The sequence below is a fragment of the Enoplosus armatus genome, chromosome 2, assembly GCF_043641665.1.
Source record: "Enoplosus armatus isolate fEnoArm2 chromosome 2, fEnoArm2.hap1, whole genome shotgun sequence".
Lineage (NCBI taxonomy): Eukaryota > Metazoa > Chordata > Actinopteri > Centrarchiformes > Enoplosidae > Enoplosus > Enoplosus armatus.
In genome coordinates this window covers 14,019,573-14,040,092 of record NC_092181.1, presented here as the reverse complement: position 1 = coordinate 14,040,092, position 20,520 = coordinate 14,019,573, and the positions used below count along the sequence as shown (strand labels likewise).

At 43.5% G+C, this 20,520-nt stretch overlaps 1 protein-coding gene across 1 annotated transcript in view; it reads right to left on the bottom strand.

The window, feature by feature from the left end:
• Nucleotides 1-4,730: 4,730 nt before the first annotated feature.
• grin2bb (glutamate receptor, ionotropic, N-methyl D-aspartate 2B, genome duplicate b) overlaps nt 4,731-20,520 on the bottom strand; it is a 65,059-nt gene continuing 49,269 nt past the window's right edge. The window contains exons 10-15 of the mRNA XM_070915400.1: nt 19,667-19,896; nt 17,870-18,030; nt 15,672-15,859; nt 10,313-10,551; nt 5,918-7,136; nt 4,731-5,848 (exon numbers count right to left, since the gene is read on the bottom strand). Of these exons, the coding sequence (XP_070771501.1) occupies nt 4,731-5,848; nt 5,918-7,136; nt 10,313-10,551; nt 15,672-15,859; nt 17,870-18,030; nt 19,667-19,896 (3,155 nt within the window). The remainder of the gene's footprint in view (nt 5,849-5,917; nt 7,137-10,312; nt 10,552-15,671; nt 15,860-17,869; nt 18,031-19,666; nt 19,897-20,520) is intronic.

Genomic DNA, 20,520 nt, shown 5'->3' with positions numbered 1-20,520 from the left:
AAAAACACTTGTCCAACATGGTGGGTGACATCAGCCTCACATGATGAGAAGACAGAGACGGATAAAAAGATGCAAGAGCTGAAGATGACACTGCAGCCATTATCTCAGATCCACTGATGACCTGTGGGACATAATGATATGATCTGTTACAACGTGTACTCAAAGAAAAAACATTTGAATGTCAGATACAAACACACATGAAAGAAGTCCCGTTGCTGCCAACCTGCGGTCACAACACATGATATACATATATACATATAGATGTATGTATATATATATATATATATATATATATGCTGAAGGGGAAAGAAGAGAACAAGGCAAGTTTGAGATTTCTTATTTTTTATTAATACTCAACACTTTTATTCCAAAGAGACAGAAGAATAATATTTCTCAGCACTTATTTTCACATTGACTGTGTTTAATCTCATTTTCAATATTACTAAATATTCAATCAAATTTGAAATACTCTCTTCACACAAGTAATTTCTCTCCATACAAAAAAATGCGAGGGTGAACTAGATTTTTGTCGTATGTACATTTTTCACAATCTGTACAGCTCAGGGGTGGAGTCGTTCGATCTTCTGTGGCAAAAACACAAAAACAGAAGATTAGCCAAAGAGGGAAAAAAGAAACGAGACTACCTTGTAAAAATGCAATAGATGATCTATTGTGCTTTCTGTGTTACCGATGAATGATAGTGCTTTACAATTTGTCCTTTGAGAAAACAACCTTCTTAGCCAAAAGAAAATCAAAACACATCAACAAACCTCGACTTATTAAATGTGCACATTATCTGTGTGGTAATAAATGATTGCACACATCCAGGCCTGAAGTCGGTACAAAAGCAATTTTGCAAGGGGACCTACGAATCAAAGATTTATCCCAAATAGATCTATCCTCTGCCGTTTTGTACAGTTTTTTATCAAAAGTCCATGAGCGTGAGGTAAAGTATTTACATACAGTTTTATAATACAAGTACAATAAACGGTTATCTCTCACACACACACACTCTGTCTCTCTTCCACATGAGCACACACAGAGGTAATCAAGCGTATGTATTCAGGCACATACAATAACAGAAATAATGAAACGAGATATTCAAAGGAAAGAAAAATAGGAAAAAGTAGTTGAGATGAAGAAGGCTTCTTCAGTGACGATGAATGTATTAACCAAGACCTCAACCTTGTTTAAAAGCATTTACACAAACTATCAAGAAAATTGATCTTTGTATAACACTAACAATAAAAAAATGTTTTCTATCCTAGTGAAATTGTAATCAAATTTAGCCATATTTAATTAAGTATAACCAAAATTTAGATTGTTAGATTGGTGTCTTCTCTTGCACAAACAAGCACACACACGCACACACCTACAGTACTACATGGATCATCAGTACCAATGAAATTGATAAAATTCCAAATATTGTTCAAAAACACCCATTTTCTTTCTGGGCAAAAAGTTAAGATTAAAAAACAGAAATAAAGAAAAAAAAACAAGTGTATACATGCAAGTCCTCACAAACACTAGAGACCCCCTAGTATCATACATACTGACTTGTCAACCAAGAGAAGGAAAGTCTTCTGAAGTTTTGACTGGGATGTACAACTAAACAACTGAATATTGGACCCATTCAGTCAGATTGTGCTTCGGTATTAAAATTTGGTTTGGAAATATGACTAAAAGTCAGGCTTAAGTGATGATAAATAACTGGAAAATGCAGAATAGCTGTCTTAAATTGTGACCTGTGTGTCTGATGTTGTGCGTTTTGGAGCTGCCTTTTGATCAAAATAAATACGAGTCCATCAGTTTTTCCTAAATGTACCATTTGCTTTTGGGATGCTGTTTACTTTCTCCTGTCTTCCTCTTTTATTCTTTTCTTCTCCTCAAATGTCTGCAGCTGACACAGTCCACACAGGGCCTTGGACTTGAGGGCAAATTCTTTCCTTCATCAAAATCTCAGCATGTGAAACAGATTATGGTCCGGTGGAGGGAGAAATCGAGGTTACAGTGCATACTGAAATTATCTTTTATGTTCTGTTTGGTGAAAAATGTGAGTTTGAGCAACATGGTGGGAGAAATGATGACTGAGTGCACACAGGGATAGACTTACATCATCCTGGTTCTCTTCAGTCTGAAAGGAAATAGCTTCAAGGAAAAGTTTGACATTTTGGGAAATATGCTTCTTGAGGAGATAGATGAGACGATCGATACCACTCTCACATCTGAGTTAGCCTGGAAGAAAAGCTGAGCCTGGTCTCTCATCTGTGTTACATATGAGCTACAGCCAGCAGCCTGTTAGCTTAACTTACCCTGGAAGAAAACACTGGAAACAGGGAAACAACTACTCCGTCCAAAGGTAACAAATCAGCGCCTCCAACGCTCCCTGACCAACACCTTTTATCTTGTTTGTTTGATCTGTACAAAAACCAAAGTGTAAAATTGACAAGTTGTGGTTTTGTGGGAGGTTATGTGCCGGACTATTTCTTGACTGACTGGTTGCACATCAATGTCATGGCAACGACAAGAAAGTCCTGTAGATAACCCTCCAAAATGTAATTTTTATACCATTTTTTGATTGGATTAAACAAACGAGATATAACGTGTTGATCAGTGAACTTTAGAGATGCTGGTAGGCAGATTTTGTTACCTGAGCCAGACTAGCTGTTTCCCCTTTTTCCAGTCTTTATGCTAAGCTAAGCTAAACTAACCGGCTGCAGCTTCCTAAATACTGTACAAACTTAGGAGTGGTATCGATCTTCTCATCTAACTCTTGGCAGGAAAGCAAATGAGCGTATATCCCAAAATGTCAAACTATTCCTTTAAATCACAGGGTAACACTATTCAGTAGCTGTATATTGAGTTAAAACATGTTGTACTATTCAACCCATTTCTAAGCTAGAAACACTTGTCTTTGTTAGAAAAATAGAGTGTAGAGTTATGAATAAATGCAAGACTGTACAGCGTGGTTGATATTTCTATGAGCCTGCTGTGGTCCTTTACACCAGCAGAGTGAAAATGTTCAACACTTGTTCTCCTCCCATCATTCAAATGTGACCGTCTCATACAGCAGACAGGGCTTAGGGCCGTAATCATGAAATAATTAGTGTGGCAGGCTGCTCATCCACAGCAACGGAAGCCTCACTCTGAGAGTCCATTATGCGCCTGTCCTGAACAGCAAAACTGTCACGGCCAATTGAGTCGGACCCAATGAAACACGACGAGAGCAACAGGCAGACATTAGATGTGATTTACATGTATTTAATGGATAGTTGGTTCCTGGGTCATCTGTTATGCAAAAATGAACTGAGGAGGAGGTGAGGAGTGATGAAGCCTACTGAGCTTCTTACTAAACGATTTAAAGCAAATTGACTTGCATTAATTGTGGAGTTAATTGTACAAGAAGCAGCCTCCATATTTTATTTTTAAATCTTGACATACAGCGGAGCGGCTCTGTCACGTTTGACTTTTGGGGGGGGAACAGGAATGTTTATTTCTCATGGCACTGTGGTTTTAACCCTTGTGATCCTGCTATTGGTTACTTTTATTGTTGGGGATCTATGTAGGAATTTAAGCTTCCTCTTCTGCAGCAGTTTCTATGTTCACCTTATATGTATTATAACATCATGTTAAATGCCTAAAAGTCTGTTATGCTCATGAAACGCCACCCTCATACCAGACGTTTTTCAGGTGTATTTTCACTCTCAAATCAATTGACTAATTGTTTGCAGGTGGATACTGTCTACCAACAGAACAGATCTTGTGTGTAGAAAAATCAGTATTAATCCATTAAGGCACATCCAGCTCAAAATGTGAGACCCATTTGCTACTGCGGAGCAGAAAAAACAAGAGGAAACGGCAAATCAGTATGATGATGTTGCTTCTGCAGCTGGAAAAAAAGGACCTTCTTTGCAAATTTATTAAGTACATAGAATGTACTCAGCAAGTCATGCCTTTCACATACACTTCACAGCACTCGAAAGTAAGAAAAGTATAAAAAATCTAACATGAAGAATTAATAGCAAAGAAGAGTCCAAATTACAGGAACCCAAAATAAACTGGTCCACCAGTTTCCTGTAATATTGGTAAGCTAAGAAATAATTAACATCATACAAATATGTCACATGAACTATTTAAATAAATAAAATTGAAAAACAATCCAAACCGATCATCATTAAACACTGGAATAATATTCAATAATATTATCAACATTATCAATACAATTATTATTAGTTTACCCTGTTACTTCAACAGAAGCGTTGATTTCTCATTCATGATTGTATTTCCGTTGCTAAACAAAATGTTTGTTTTGGTGTTAAAGAACTGCTGGAGGGAGGGAAAGACAATGAGCATGTGAAGAGAGCAGAGACTGGAGATTTTATTTCACTTTTTTTTCCCTCCCTCCTCCCTCCTCCCTCCCTCCCTCCCTATCTTCCTCTGAGCGTCGGAGCAGCACCAGAATCCTCTCTTCTCATTAAAAACTTGTCTCCCGCCGGACTTCACCACAGCTTAGCCTGCAGTGGCCTCTGTGCATCGTCCAAATTCTTTCCATTTAGTGGAGTGAGAACAACACACAGTATCGTGTCTCCTCATTCTCTTCACACAGAGAGGTCGTCAGCCTGTGCTGTTTCTCTTTTTTTCCACCTCTGTATGTTTTCTCTCTGTCCCCCCTCTTTTCTTCACCCACTTCATCTTCCCCCGTCTCTCTCTGTCTTCCTCCGTCTTCACCCTCAGACGTCTGACTCAATGCTGGAGAGCTTTTCATAAACGTGTCCATTGCTGGCACCGTTGAAGGGTCTCTGTCCCTGCCCCAAACCTAACGTGTCCCTGCCCACAGGCAGTAGCTTGCTGGCCCCGTGGTGGTTCCCCATGGGCCCTCCCACCCCGCCCAGACACAGCTCTTTGGGGAACCTGGGGGCCACATTGGACATCACCCCAGCTGTGGCGGACGTGGGCAAATAGGAAGTCACCCCAATGGAGCCGCGGAAGTCCCCTCCTCCTCGGCTGTTGTTGAGAAGTTGCTGCTGCTGCTGCTGTTGCTGCGTCTGTGGCTTTTTGATGTAGTACGGTTTGGCACCGTGTAATAGACACTGGTCGTCGCCGAAGGTTGGGATGAAGGGGTTCTGGTTCACCTTATCTGGGTAGAGAGATTTAGACAAGGAGTAAGTCCCGGCCCCTCTGCTTCCACCACCACCACCACCACCACAGCCCCCACCTCCCATCATAGCTCTATCTCTGTCCCTCAGGTCTCTCTCCCCCACCGACCGCTGATGCAACCCACCTTCGCCTCCACGGAACAAACTGAAGGAGGAGCCTCCTTTCGCCCTATCCCCGCCTATTCCTCCGAACATGGAAGACTCTCTTTCACCTGCATACCTCTCAAACATGTGAGCGTAAGGGCTGGGGCCCTCCATGAAGCGGTCTTTGTCTTTCAAGCTCACACTTCGGGGCTGAGGAAACTGCCCCCCAACGCCCCCACCAGCCCCTCCCATGCGGCCTGCCCCCTCCCTCTGCAGGTCCACAAATGTGTCATATGAGTGTTGCCTCCGTAACACCCTCCCACCCGGCCCTAGCTTCCTGCGCTGTGCCTGAGTTTGTGTTTGGCTGGGTCCTACGCTACTCTTCCCTCCAGCGAACACCATGTTATTATCCTCGCTGATGTTGTAAAGGTTGCTTGGCTGGATCTTACAGGAGTCACAGCGTTTGCAGCCAGCGGAGCTGGGGCGACTGCTGCTACCCCCAACCCCGCTAGCTGGGCACGTGCCACCTCCTCCTACGCCTCCACCGTGGTGACACACGCTGTGGCAGTTACGACACTCCCAGTCACCTCCTGCTATGCCCCCCCCTCCTATCCCAGAAACCCCCTTCTCCCAGCAGGTGTGGGCCTGCTGCCCTGCCGACACTGAGCCAAGCCCACCTTTACACTCCGGCTTCTTGCCTTTACCTTTGAGGAAGTCTTCCACAGGTACTAAGCTTTTACAGATACCACCACCGCTACCACCGCCCACACCGCTTCCTCCACTTCCACCCTCTTGCTCCCACTTGGCCTTGCCCTCCTTGGAGCGGAACTGGTCCGCATAGAAATCCCTCAGGTTCTCTTTGTCTTTGCGGAACAAGTAAGGTGAAGAATTACCCCCTCCTCCTCCCCTCTTCCGCTCCAGGGGAGGTGAGACCGTGCGGTGTGCCTGGGGACCGTGGGGGAAGTGGTGGTGGACGGTGTGGTGGTGGGCTCTCCTCCTCAAGCCGCTCAGCTCTATCTCGTCCTGCTCCCGTCTGCACTTGGCCGAGGCTGGCCTCTTTTTCAGGCTGTCCCTGTACTGCTTACGCCGCTTGTTGTTGCCCTCCAGGTTGCCGTAGGTGACGGTGTGCGTGGAGATATCCGAAACATCAGAGCGAATGTTCCCATCATCACCCCCCGAGCCTCCCCCACCCCCACCACAGTACCTGTCATGACCCCCGATGAGCCCCGTGCTGGATGCACCTCCTTTGAAAGAAAACCTCCCGTACACATTGCTTCCCTTGAACCCACCCTGGTTGGAATCCGCAGGGGTGTGGCCAGCAATCAGGTCAAATTTATTGGTATTCCTGTGAGTCATAGAGGGGCGGGGCTGGGTGGTGAAGATGGGCGCTACCCCTCCCCCTAAACTGTCACAATCGAACATGCCCCCCTCCAACGAGCTAGCGCTGCCTAAGCTACGCGGCCTATTTGGCAGGGGGCCGGACATACCCAGAGCCGAGGCCGGGTGGTGGTGCAGGTAATGGTCCTGGTACAGGTTGCTGTCCTTCAGGGGCAAGTTGCCAAAAGTCCTCTCCACCTCGCTGATGTAGTCACTGAACATGTTGTCCTCTGGCAGGTAGGGTGGCGCCGGCTTGCAGTCTACAGGGTGACCCACCAAGCTGCGCCGGTGCTCTTGGATATCATAGATAGCCGAGTCACGACCGCTGTGGCTATACTCCAGAGCGGCGTGCGGAGAGCCATTAATGCCCGGGACGGCGGTCATGTCCTTGGCAGTGCGGAGCAACCGCAGGATGTTGGAGTGGGTGTTGTTCATGTTCTTCTTCATGGTGGCCGAGGGTGAGTCTATGGTTGACTTGTTTTCCTCGATTTGTACCCCGTGGATGCAGCTGTAGATACCCTGGAGTGTGAAAATTAGAAGAAAAGGGAGGTAGAGAGAGAAAGAGAGGGTGAGACAGGCCATGGGAGGAAGAAGGAATACGAGTGAGAGTGGTAAGGTATGAAGCCCGAGTGAGAAGAAAACAACAGTCAAATGTGTGCAAGGAATCAAGAACCACAGGGGATTTAATGTTAGAGAGAGGAGGTCAAACACCATACACATAAACAGACGGACAGACAGACAGACAGAGCGAGAGAGGCAAACAGGGACAGACAGAGGCGGAGAGAGGTTAATGCATTGCCATGTTCTCGCTGACCACCCTCTTGTTTACACACTATTAAACAGTAATAGGGGCTGAGTTCATAAATGACTTTTCTCAGGGGAACAGCCTGGACCCTCGCAGCTGCTGCTCAGCACTCCACCTCAGACACAGAGAACTGAATGAGAGGGGAACGGGCCTTGATTGATAACACCAGGGGTGTCGTAAGCTTATGGTTGTGACCACCAATCAATAGGTGTAATCAATGTCATTTAAATTCAGGCTGACACTGGTGCCACTGGCTTGCTACCTCAGGGTTGTTTTACTCTTCTTCCTTTCTTTGTCAAGGAAATCACTTTGTAAAAGTTTGTCTGGCGTTCTATCGATGTCAGAGACATGTGAATTAATTAACCCTCATCTATTTTAAATGTCATTATCCATCAGTGTGTGTGTGTGTTTGTTTTGGTTGTTTGGATTTTCAAGAGAGGGGAAAGCCTTCGCGAGTGAAGTCAAATAAGCGTGTTCAAATGGGGGCTGAGGGAATCTGTGGTCGAGGCGACAGCCAAATCCGAAAGGTCGAGGACACACTACCCACCAGACAGCGCGCGGGCCAGCATTCCTCAAAGGCGTCAACTTGTCAGAAACAGTTTCCGTCTGTCTCTTAGTCACTTTCCCCGTCGCCAAGCTACATTCATGAATCTGAATCGTCAACCTTCTTTCCCTTTATGCCTCCATTCTCTCTTTTGTGTCTGTTTTATCTCCGTTTCCGGGAGCTCGGGTGAGCGGCAGCCGCTCCAATGGGATTGTCTGTCTTTATCTCTCTACATCTTTAGCTACTACAGCTGCTGTGAACAGTAATAGAGGTTACTGGCACACCGCTGTGTCTATCCTTTTCTACTCTGCCTTTGTCCTGCTACCGGTTTTATTCTTTCTTGCTCTGTATTTTATTAGCCCTTTATATTCGCATCACTTGTCCATCCTGACACTTTCTATACACTGTACATGAACTGCATTTTTCTTCTTTATATTTAATACTTTTTTCTTTCTCACACCGCAACATGTGTGTTAATCCAGGCAGATATCTGGCGGTGGAACCACTTTTGAAATGTGTATGCACTTAAAATGGATGCTGTAATGCAACAAGTAAAATCAATCTTAAGCACAATCGAGCTTAAAGTGAATCTTAAAGCTACCATGCGATGTTTTGCATAAAAAAATATTTGTTTCAGAAGCTGCAAAGACAGAGGAAGATTGCTGCCAATCAAATGAAAAAAAAAAAAACCCAGTGTGAAGTGCTCAAGGGCAGATCTGTGTTTTAAGCTCTGTCAGGTTAGTCTGAGTAGGTGTAAACCAAATGACATTACAATTAGAAACACCTTCAGCCTCACCACCACATCACATAAACACTTGTGTCCTTTTCTCAGGCAAATAATAATTGAGACAATTTGCATGCAACAACAACCCACCCCCCTTCTTAAAAGCTAACATTATGCAAATGAATTACACCTCAAGTGATTATTTATATGAGCCTAAACAGCCTGCATCAATAACACTGTGACACCTTGTTAAGTGACCCATTTGAACAGAGTCGTAACCACGCTGCGACGAGCTGTTCAACATCCACACAAACACACCTTCAGGTCACTGGCTGAGAATGTGCAGCATAGTAAGTAGCTTTTATTTCAGCAACATTATGTTGACAAACAGAGGACTTTTAGACTGTTAACCCTGTCAGGGACTGAGGGTTAAGTGATGCTGATGCTGCTTTGTCTCGCTGTCCATAAACATATTGATTATCGATAGAGATGGTCCTCACGAGTAATAATGCTTGATGTAACTGCTTCTTCTGTGTTGTTATGGCAATCCAGGTGACATGTGCACATTAAAGGTTAGTTGTTTTTTTTACTGGGTGAAGAGGTTGATATGATGCTTTAGTAAACTATTCTAGGTGTTCACTCTTGGCCTCTGTGAAGTCAGAAAGGTTAGTGACAAAGTTTGTCTTGAGTAAAACCTGAGTAGAAGTTGGCAGTATGCTGAAACCGGATGTTAGTTGCATGGTCAAACAGTGTTTTAACCCCCGCCCCCCCCACCCACTGCTGCAACCAATCAACAAGCCGACAATCACGCCAACGTCATGCAGCGATTGGTCAGGGGTGTGGAGGAGAGAAAGATAGGACAACAGGGTTAGGCTTCTCTCTTAAACTTTCTGGGTGTTTTTTTTTTCACTTTTAGCCAAATTATTTTTGGTGTATAAAACGAGGGCAACACAATGAATGCCTTTGAGTAGAGACTGCCTGAAAATGTGTGCTGTTATCCCCAAATTGACATGATTATCGCATCTCGCCCCTCTCTATCATGGCTGGCTTTTCATCCTGCTTTCAAGTGTGGCCGTGTAAACACTTTCACCTTCAGATGTGGTTGTTTCGAGCATACTTACACCTTCACTTTGTGTAAACGTCTGTTGTCTGTTGTTAGCCCGTAGTCAGTTACACCTCACAGATTTTAATGGTTAGTTGTGTTACTGAACCCATGATCATCATAAATTTTCAATGCAATTATTCCCATCAGACATTTCTTAATTTTCAAATAGTCCTGATTATCCTAATAAAGAAAATGTGCAATACAACTTTGAACTTTGAAGGCACATGAATGGAAGTAGGAAACATTAAGTTTTTTGACTGGGACTGATTAGGGTCAAATTACTTTTTGCACTGCTAATAATATTACATTATTGTAATACTGTGCTCCACTGACTTGCAATGTTGTTGAACAACTGCCTGGGCTAAAAAAGTCACAGGTAAGTCAGGTGAGTCATCGTATCCCCCTGACTGACTCGATACACCTCAACCACAGCCAGTGGTTTTAAAACAACCACTCCTGTGATCTTTCTGTCAGGAGGACAAAGGTCAGACCTAAAATAAAACACGAGCGCACTCACTCTGCTAATGGAGAAGGTGAACCCGGGTTTTCCGGAGCACACGCCCATGAAGCAGAAGCGGAGCTGCCAGTAGAACAAATGTTCACAGATGAAGGTGAGTAATGACAGAATCATGGCGGCCCCGAGCATGTAGAAGACCCCCGCCATGTTGTCCACGTCCAGCTGACTGCTCATCACCTCGTTTTTCTCATTGTGGCAGATGCCCGTTAGCCACAGGGCCTCAAACTCCTCCATCTCACCTGCAGGGAGGAGAGACACACATGCACAGGTTACTGTATGGAGGTGTTGGTGTTGCTGTTTGTGTGACCTGCTCACTTGGATGCGTTTGCCCGTCGGTGTCTGAACATGTACGTGTGAGCACAAAAAGAGAGAATGGGGAGTTGATGCCAAAAACAACTCAGGTCTCATGTACGTGCAACAAATGTCATGATGCATTATTTTGACTGAACGTCCCCCACCCCCCGAGGATCATCCTCATTAAGGACTGCTTATGCAAGGCTATCCCTTCCTTGTTGTGGGAAAACGCAACACAAACACAACTGCCTGCTGGGACTCGACAGTCCTCAGGGAGGAAGTGTGTGTGTGGTCATGTGACGAGTGTTTCCGCCCTCTAAAATGTGTCCCCCTCAGTTCCACATCCCTGTGGAGACCGCTAAGGGGGGAGGACACGCCCAGAGAGATTTGTTTGATCTGCACCGATGGTCTGTTTTGTTGTGTGTGTCTGTGTGAGATCAAGGGGGTACATGTTTTCCTGCTGCTTGCATAACACTGTTTTGTGTATGGATATTTGTTCAGATGAGTGTGTGTTTTTGTCTCAGATAGCCGCAAACTAGTTTCCACTAAGACTCTCTTTAAATGAACCTCAGTAAGAGAAAAGAAAGTGCAGTGATGGTGGCAGGAGGCAGTCATAAGGTGATTGGTCATCAGTTGTTATCATGCTGATGAGCACCAAACAGAAACATCTGGAAGCAAAGGGAAAAGTAATATAGTTTGCGGTGTCTTACTTTAATTTCTTTTGTTTATGAAACAAATAGTTCAATGTTTTGTGAAATACACTCATTTTCTTTCTCCGAGTTAGATGAGAAGATCGATACCACTCTCACTCTTGGCTTAGCATAGAGACTGGAAGGAGGGGGAAAAAGCTAGCCTGGCTAAGCTCAAATTAACACGTTACTCCTTTGTTTAAACCATAAACAAGAGAAATGTACAACCAACAATTTTTGGTTTTCGGGGGAGTTACATGCTGGAACTATTTCTTGACAAACTGTTTATCCATCCGCCCAGCACTTCTATGCAGCTTTTTACATTTCTGTTTGGTTACGGATTAAACAAATGGTATACAACGTGTTAATTAATTAGCTTCACAGGTACTGGTCGGTGTATTTTTGAACTATGGGCAGACCCGGGACACTGTTCCCTCCTGCTCCCAGTCTCTATGCACGGCTAGCTAAGCTGATTGCCTCCTTGTCTCCAGCTCCATACTTAACTCACAAATATGAGAGTGGTATCAATCTTCTTATCTAACTCTGAGAAAGCGAATAAGCATACTCTCCATGTTTAACTAGTCCTTTAATGAGAAGCATTTCAAAGGACAAATGAAAGTACCTGTCTCACTGAGCCATTGTTAAAGTTATTAGTAACACATGTGCTTTTTCTAGTATGACAAGTCAAAATGTCCTTCTAAATAAGTAGTGATACAGTGGTGCAAGACCACCAGCAAAAAAACAAGAAACATACACAATCACAAAAAAGCGAGATGCTCCTGTTTTTAGATGAATTCCTAGGGATGTCCAAATATCCCTCAGAACATCTTCAGACCAGCGAAGGGAACTGCAAATTGGTTCCCATTTAGAACCAGTTCCAGTCTCTGTGTCAGCAGTTTAACTCACTAACAGATTTCACTGATATATTTCAGTGAGCATCCAGGACAAACGCTCTCCTGGATGCTCACTCTATGATTTTAAATCTGTATGTACTTGTTTTCAACTCAACAGAACCGATTAGAATCACTGAAAGATTTGATTGAACAACTGGATCAAAAAGCACAATGCATAATGTAATTGAAATCTCTCTATCCCTCTCCTCCTCCAGATCCTGATCCTGTGTCTGTTCAGATGGAGTACACTTTGTAGGCCGTCGCTGACCCTCTCTTCCTGCACGTATGACTTGCATCATGTTCATATTTGGACTCTTAACAGGACGTGACAGATATGACCAAACATCGATGAGTCTGACCTGCTAACCTGGACTAACGCATGTGTGCTGACAGCCGATCAGTCCGCACGAAGTAATGAGAGTTAATGTCTGATGTGTTGGCCTCATGTACGTAGTTGACAGAACAATGAGACTTTACTTCCATTAATTAAATTTATGCAGACATGTTGTCTGATCTTTGGGGAACACACACTCGAGCATGCACACAGTCACATGTCACAAACACACCCCATGTATACACACACACACACACACACACACACACACCGGCACTTTAGTGAACGTCACTCAACAGTGCACGTCGAGTCCATTTGGCTCCTAAAGATCTGATCCAAGGTGAATGTTATCTCTGCACTGACCCCTTCATCCATCACACACACCGGGATGGAAAGTGATAGCACATCGAAGGCATGTGTCAATGTGCTGTGCGATATATGATCTGGCAGGTGGTGAGCAGTATGGAGCACATGCCGTCTCTGGAGGTGGAGTGCTACTGTAGGTGTATTCTCCAAAGGCAAAGATTCACATCAGGGACAATCATATCTTTTACATGAAGCTTTTCCTGAGGCGCAAAATGTAAAAGTGCTGCCAAAGTCGAGGCTGGTGATACATTTTAAAATCTTTTATTCCACATCCCTGCTCCCCATAGATCACTCCTTCTCTGTAAGCAGCAACACTTGAAGGAAGTACAGGATACACGGCAATACAAGAGCAGTAATTGATGCTTATGTGTTTTAATACATTCATTACATATCTGACCACAAAATAAGAATGATCTTACTTGTCAGTCAACAACAAATATGCTTTACAACATTCATCCATCCATTTTCTATCATTTTTTAGCACCTTAAAGGGCCCCTGTGGCAACAGGGCGAGCAGAGCAGCAGATACGTCGTTTTCCCACCAAATTCCTTCAGCTCTTCTTAGAGGACGCCAAAGTGTGGATAGACTGAGTGCTGCAACAACTGATTATTCTCATCATTGTGTTTATAAAATATCAGAAAACAGAAAAGTTTGCATGTTTTCCCTGTGCTGGTGTGGGGTTTCTCTAGGTGTTCTGGTTTTCTGGTCCAAAAACATGCAGTTTAAAATTGCCCTTACTTGAAATTGACTTGAAATTGCCCTTAGGTATGAATGTGACCACTCACGGTGCTCTGTGTTTATGTGTTGTCTGACTCTATGTGTCAGCCCTCTGACTGACTGGCGACCTGTCCAGGGTGTACCCCGCCTCTCGCCCAATGTCAGCTTGGATGGGCTCAAGCACCCCCGCAACCATCTCAAGGATAAGCAGGTATAGCTAATGGATGGATGGATGGATAGAAAAAAGGTCCCTGGGCCAGAGCTTCTTGTCTGTCTTGACTGTAACTAACCTTTCTCTCTAGACCAAGTCTGACCCATTGTGTATTTTGTATTATATTTATGTACTAAAGTAAGCCTACGTTAAAACAAGTAAAGCTATTTAAATATCATTCAAAAATATTCATTCTTGACCTTGGAAATAGAAGTTTGACAAAGCAATTCTCATCTCAAGGACCACTTACTTGGCTTTTCCTGAAGCTTTCAAAAACATCTTGGAGTTCCTCAACAGATGGAGTCCGCTCAGTTGTCGTGGCAACAGTTTAGTTATTATCATGTGACTTAAGTGTGGAAGTTAAGTCACACATGTCGAATTTTTAGTAAAACAATTTCAATAAGTTTGGTAGCAGAATAACTGGCTTTAAGAATTGATGATTGATGGCTTCCTGTAATATTTTTCAAACTGTTAGAGTTTTGAGATGCGAGTGTTGTTTCTTATGTCTGTACCTGAGGGTCTACTTTCTCATTATGTGTCTCTTATCTGTCCATACTGAAGGGAAATGTCCCTCCAGTGTGTCCTGCATCACCCCCGACCTCTGTGTCCTCATCTGAGGCCAGAACCCGTTCAAACAGAGGTGCCAAATGGGCATCCTAAACATGTACACAAACCACCACAACTGGCTCAATCCTCTCATCATGACCCTCGTGGATCACTGCACTCGTCATTCTCTCAGAGTGACGCCAGACGCCCTGCTGGCTTCTCTCGGTCACTACCCAAAACACACAACAACAGCTGGGGCTCAAAACAAAACCCGACAAACAAATTGAGATCATTGCTGCATTAGTATTTGTGCTGGTTCCACTCACAGCAACCTTCTCCTGCGCTCCCTGCACATCACTGACCAACCATTGGAGGTGGTAAAGGTTTAAATTATTTATGCACTTTTCAAAACCGTAGGCTGAGCTTTACCGCTTTTATATCTGCTTCTTCTAAGGTGGCTTACTAGCTATCAGAAAGAGAACATCTTTAAAGTCTACACAACAGTAAAAACACATTGAAATAGAGCACGAACATGTGGTTCATATCAGAAAGCTCTCAAACTCAAATCCTGTCATTGACAAATTTGAAAAACCATCCTTGTTGAGATGCTACAGTGTCGACTTTCAGGCCTGCTGCTGCCTCGCTGTTGATTAAGGACCGAGCCGTGCCAACCTGGCTCAGGAGGCCTCATCCTGCAGCTCCGCAGCCTCACTGACTGCAGGGATCTACCAGCAGGTTCTTGGGTTGCCGCCGTAACAAGCACCGACCACCTTCTGAGTCACACAGCTCCTTTACAGCTACTTTGACGACTCCACGTCTTCAACCTTACTACACTGATGAGAGTGTAACTTACTTTTGTGATTCTCGACCCGAATGATCGCTGTGCTCTGTTTCTTGAAATCTGTAAAAGTGATTCAACGCTGAAGGGAAGTTAATTTTTGGTTTTGCTGAGTGAAATAAATTAAGGCTACCAAAGGAATCTCTTAAAAAGTGGATCTATTTGTTTGTCACAACATTACAGCTCCTAGATGGTGTAGTGATGTTTAGCTATGGGATATTCACTGTGAGGATAGCACAATACAGTTTAATACCATTTAAACCATTATTTCCATTTAAACCATTATTTCCAAAAACGTATGAATTTGGTACAATTTGTGCAACACCTACATTAAAGTGGCAATCAACAACAGCAACAATAAAACCTGTTATTATCTGTTGGATTAGTGTTGTTACATCAAAAGCAATGTAAAATAGAAATGTCATCTTTGTAGCTTTAAAAGCCTTTATTTCTAAAAGTCTATTTCTTACCATCTCCAAACAGCATGAGGATGGCCAGATCCACAGCTCGTTTCCAGCCCGAGTCTTTCTGGATGGCGATGCCGTAGCCGGTGGAGGCGAACACCTTGCCGCTCCCGATGGTGACCAGCTTACAGCCCTCGTCTCTGCCCGCCATGTAGTTCAGCACTGCAGCGTCGTAGATGAAGGCGTCCAGTTTGCTGCAGAGCACGATGGAAGGAAAATGTGTGAGAGGAACACTTTTACATTGTGTTATGGAGCCTCTTGCACCTCAAATCATCATAGTGACGGTAAATGAATGGGTTCAAAATCACTCCCTCATTCACTCTTCCCACTCCATAGTTTATAATAAACTGAGATTTTAGGATACTTGTGACTCACCATGATTTGTGTCATCACTGATGTGTAGTGTTGCCCAACTTTAATAACCAGCTGCGACTGTGTGTATGTTGTCATGGCAAATTGTGGTCCTGGAGAGACCTACTGTAGCGGGAACAACCACAGAAGTGGTTTTGAGTACTTTGCCAAGCGTTTATAGGTCTGTCTGTCTGTGGACAGATTTTGTCAATGCGATAGCATCACAACCGTGCAAGATGCAGTCACAAACCTTTACAGGTGTGTGTTTGAGATGTGTGCCCCTGACCCACATTTGCTTTAAGTTGTGGATCACTGTTAATGGTCGTTCTTAATGAATGTTTTCACAAAATGCTGTTAGTATGCGGGTGTAGTACTCATGTAATAATGTAGTAATGATTACTGAGTACTCGGAACGTCAGCTGGTGTGATCCCGGTTAACAAATCTATTAATGATAACACTTCTTTCTATGGGTTTGTTATTTCCTTATAATTCCAAGTTTCCTGGAAATAACTGCTGTATGTAATAACGTAATGTAAGAACCGCTATATGTTAATATTCATTCATCATTCATGTATTATTGGAAACTGTATTTTACATTCTTGTGTAATTGTATTCTTGCCTGTGCACATTTTTGCACGTTCAGCTGAAAAAACGCTAGCTTAGCATTTAATTGGAAATAATTACTTGAAAGTGTAACAACTGAACTCTTTCTCTATTTTAGCTATAATTAATGATGAACCACATAGTTCTTTCAGGGAAACTTACAAGGACATTATTAGAAATGTATGGGTCCATAAAAGTGTTACCAGGCAAAACATTGCATTGAGGGTTATTGAGGAAAAGGCAGTGTGCATGCTATTGACACTTGATTGTTTGTTTTCATTGTGAGATTTTTTCTTTTTCCGTACACTTAAATAAAATGTCATGAAGTAAATATCGGAAAACAGATGGGGAATTATTTTGGTTACAATCACTGATTATTCTGTTCTGTTCTATTCCTGGGTTTCCCGTAGGGTTTTACAAGGGGGCCACTGAGTCTGAAACAAAGACCACCTTTGCTAACATCTTAAAAAAAAAACAGTCAAGATCTAACTTTCAATCTTGTGGTCTTCCTCAGTGAATAGAGAGATAGTTTAGGTTTTATCATGTGACCTAAGTATGGAATTGTGTTGAATTTTATTTTTGTCAAATTGCTGCTCCCAAGGTCAGGATTTAACCTTCAAGTTCAAGCATGATTGTTTAGACCTAATAACTAAACTGACCTTGTGACAAGGTCTGTGGCATCACATCTCCTGTAATATCTCAGGGACACCCTGTATTCTACTCTACTCTATTCTATTCTATCCATATCAACACTGAGTGATTTGATAAAGGTAAATTGACATGACAGTCTCCAGCTTGGTGACAAACTACCATCAAATGGTGCCTCAGGGCTCTACAGGCCTCTGTGGTCACTCAGCTCAAACACCAGAGGTACATCACTGCTTTGCAGTCTTAATTCTTTAGCAGCTGCTGATGAAAACATTGGAAGACAGGGAGAGTGAATAGGAAAGGAAGATATTAGCTAGCTTTTGAGAGGCTTTCACAGCAACCACAGGCTACGCTGCTATTTCTGGGCGCCAGTGGCAGGCAGATGCACAGATCCACTGGCTGCCCACCCACATCGCCCAGAATGCTCCCTCTTCCTCTGTCTCCCTCTCCTTATTCCTTGATCATCTTTTCTCTGTATTGCATCAGTACAGGACCTCACAGCTCCATAACACTGTCTCTTTTCTCCCTGCTGAGATCCTCTCAACTCTCTCCTTCCTCACATCCCCCATCCGTCTCTCCATCCTCCCCTCTACCTCCTCACCCGGTCTTCAGACTGTGCAGCGCTTCATCTACATTCTTCTGGTGGAAGCTGGTCATGTAAGTATGCATGTCCCGGTAGTTGTTGCGGATGTTGCGCTCTGTACTCCCATTGGGCACCGTGCCAAACCGGAATGGCGGCGAGAATTCGTTAGGCTTCTGGAACTGTGGTGGGGGTTTTCCGGAAAAGAAACCACACAGAGAAAATGACAGAGGAGTGCTCGTTAGCATGGAGAAGGCACTGAGCCGCATCAAATAGCCTTTAATGCACTGTTGAGCAGGAGAATGGGACTACGCTTTTGGAAGCTCAAAATTAACTAAATGCTTCGAGTTGTGCTCAATAGACAGACAAACAAGGGAGAATCTGGAGGACACATTTAGACAAACATGTACAGTACACCAGATCGAGTTCAAAAATAAAGATCCACCATTGAGGTCATGGTCAGGTCAGCAGACAAGTGCTGAAACAATTAGCTGCAAGTACTGATCATTTTCATTACTGATTAAATCAATTCAATTTCTCAATTAATCAATTCATCGTTTGGTCCGTAAAATGTTTGAGAAAGTGACACTCAAAGATATTCAGTTTACAAAGAAAAGCAGCAGATCCTCTCAATTAAGAAGCTGTAACTGAGTCACATTTGGCATTTTGGCAGTTCTGCTTGAAAATTTTTTCAAATTGATGAATCTATTATCAAAATAGCAACTGATTCATTTTCTGTTGTTCGACTAATTGATTTATTAGCGAATTGTTTCAGCTCTAAATTAGTCGATTAAGTTTAGGTTTATTTGTATTTGTTTGTACAATCTCACAGAAGAACAATTAAAAAAGCTTTGTCGATCCACAACAATGTTGATAATTATTTAATTATTGAAGTATTAAACAAACATGACAGACATTTGTTGGTTTTAGCTTCTCAAATCTAAGGATTTGCTGCTTTTCTTTCTTTCATATCTTTTGGGGGTTTCGGACTGTTGGTTCGACAAAACAGGCAATTTGTCATCATGGGCTCTAAGAACTTGTGATCGCCATTTTCACCAATGATTGTCAACCTTCCACTCCGGGGGTACCAGAAAATATGTGGAATGGCTCAAATAAACACACACACAGGATTACAAATTGGTGTGAGGCTATTTTTTAGTATATTTATTGTCACAACAACCGATAAACTACCAGCTACAACAGGCCCACCACCCTGAAAACCACCTGGTGCGATTGAGAGAGTTGAGATCGATTGAGAGAGCATGACAACTAGTTAGCAAGCAAACAGAGAGGTCAAAATAGCAACAAGTTCTGGATAAATGTTTGAAACAAGCAGCTTGTTCCACACCAAATAGTAGTCATACAGTTACATTTGTGACCAAACCTACCAAAACATTGATTATTCAAGTGTATGAAAAAATATTGTAATATTATACACTTTCATATAATAGTGTCAAATGGCACTTTTTTATTACTTTAACACATTTGAATCATGATGGATGGTGTCAATCACTAGGTCCTCGTCTACTAGTGCTGTGGTGCTACGTCAGGCTGGGAACCACTTCACTAAATGATTAAATAAATAAATAATAAAGCGATTATTATTTTCTCTTTAAATAACGAGCTGGTCTTGGTTATTTCATGTACGCTCAGCCGACCTACCCTGTATAAATAAAGATTGAATAAAATAAATTGGAAAATATGATTAAAAATCATTAGTTGCAGCCCTGAATGATGAGCTCACAACGCCCCACATTACGTACTTTCACACACCTGCTCCTCCACCCCACAACCCCTCACACTGCCTTGAATTCACACCTTTTTGTCCGACAGGCCCGACACCTGGTCGACGTACTCCTCCTGGATCATGAAGGCAGCCAGGTTGGCAGTGTAGGAGGCCAGGAAGATGACAGCGAAGAAGGCCCACACTGACACCATGATCTTACTGGTGGTGCCTTTGGGATTCTGCACGGGAACGGAGTTGTTGAAAACCAGACCCCAAAGCAGCCAGACGGCTTTACCGATGGTGAAGGAGGGACCGCCGGGCTCTGGGAGGGTGACATAAAAGATGAGGGAGGGAGGGAGGGAGGAGGGGTATAAAGAAAGTTAGTTTCACAGATCACAGGTACTACTTCACTTTATCTGTATTTACTCATGACTGCCGTTGTGGGAGGCACTTGATGGATGGCTGCGACAAAGACTAGATTTATTCCCATCCTTTAGTTTGTCAGTGATCGCAGGCTGTGCTGTGCGGTCCACATCTGCTCCTCCAGCCGCTGCCGTGACAACCCACAGTTACAGAGTAACTTTGTTCCACCTACCTCTACGGCAGTATGACAAGGTAGCAGGACGGAAACACTACCTACTGTAGCTCTGTGGCATCGGAGACAGGGATGAAGAGAGGGAGGGGGGAGGGGGTAGGTGGGCACACAGCAGGCTACAATTATGCTACAGCTGGAGCAGCAGTATAGGACAACAGCCTTACATAACCCAGCGATTAAACCACACACACCATAAACTGTTGCCGTGACAGAAAACACTACGGCAGGAAACATGACTGCAAACCAAACACCATTACTCTCGTGAGCAGCAATATAACACTTCTCTGATTTTATCTTGAGTGGCTGCCGTCGCGGCAGGGTAATGTAATCCCGAGAGTCAAACAGAGCCGG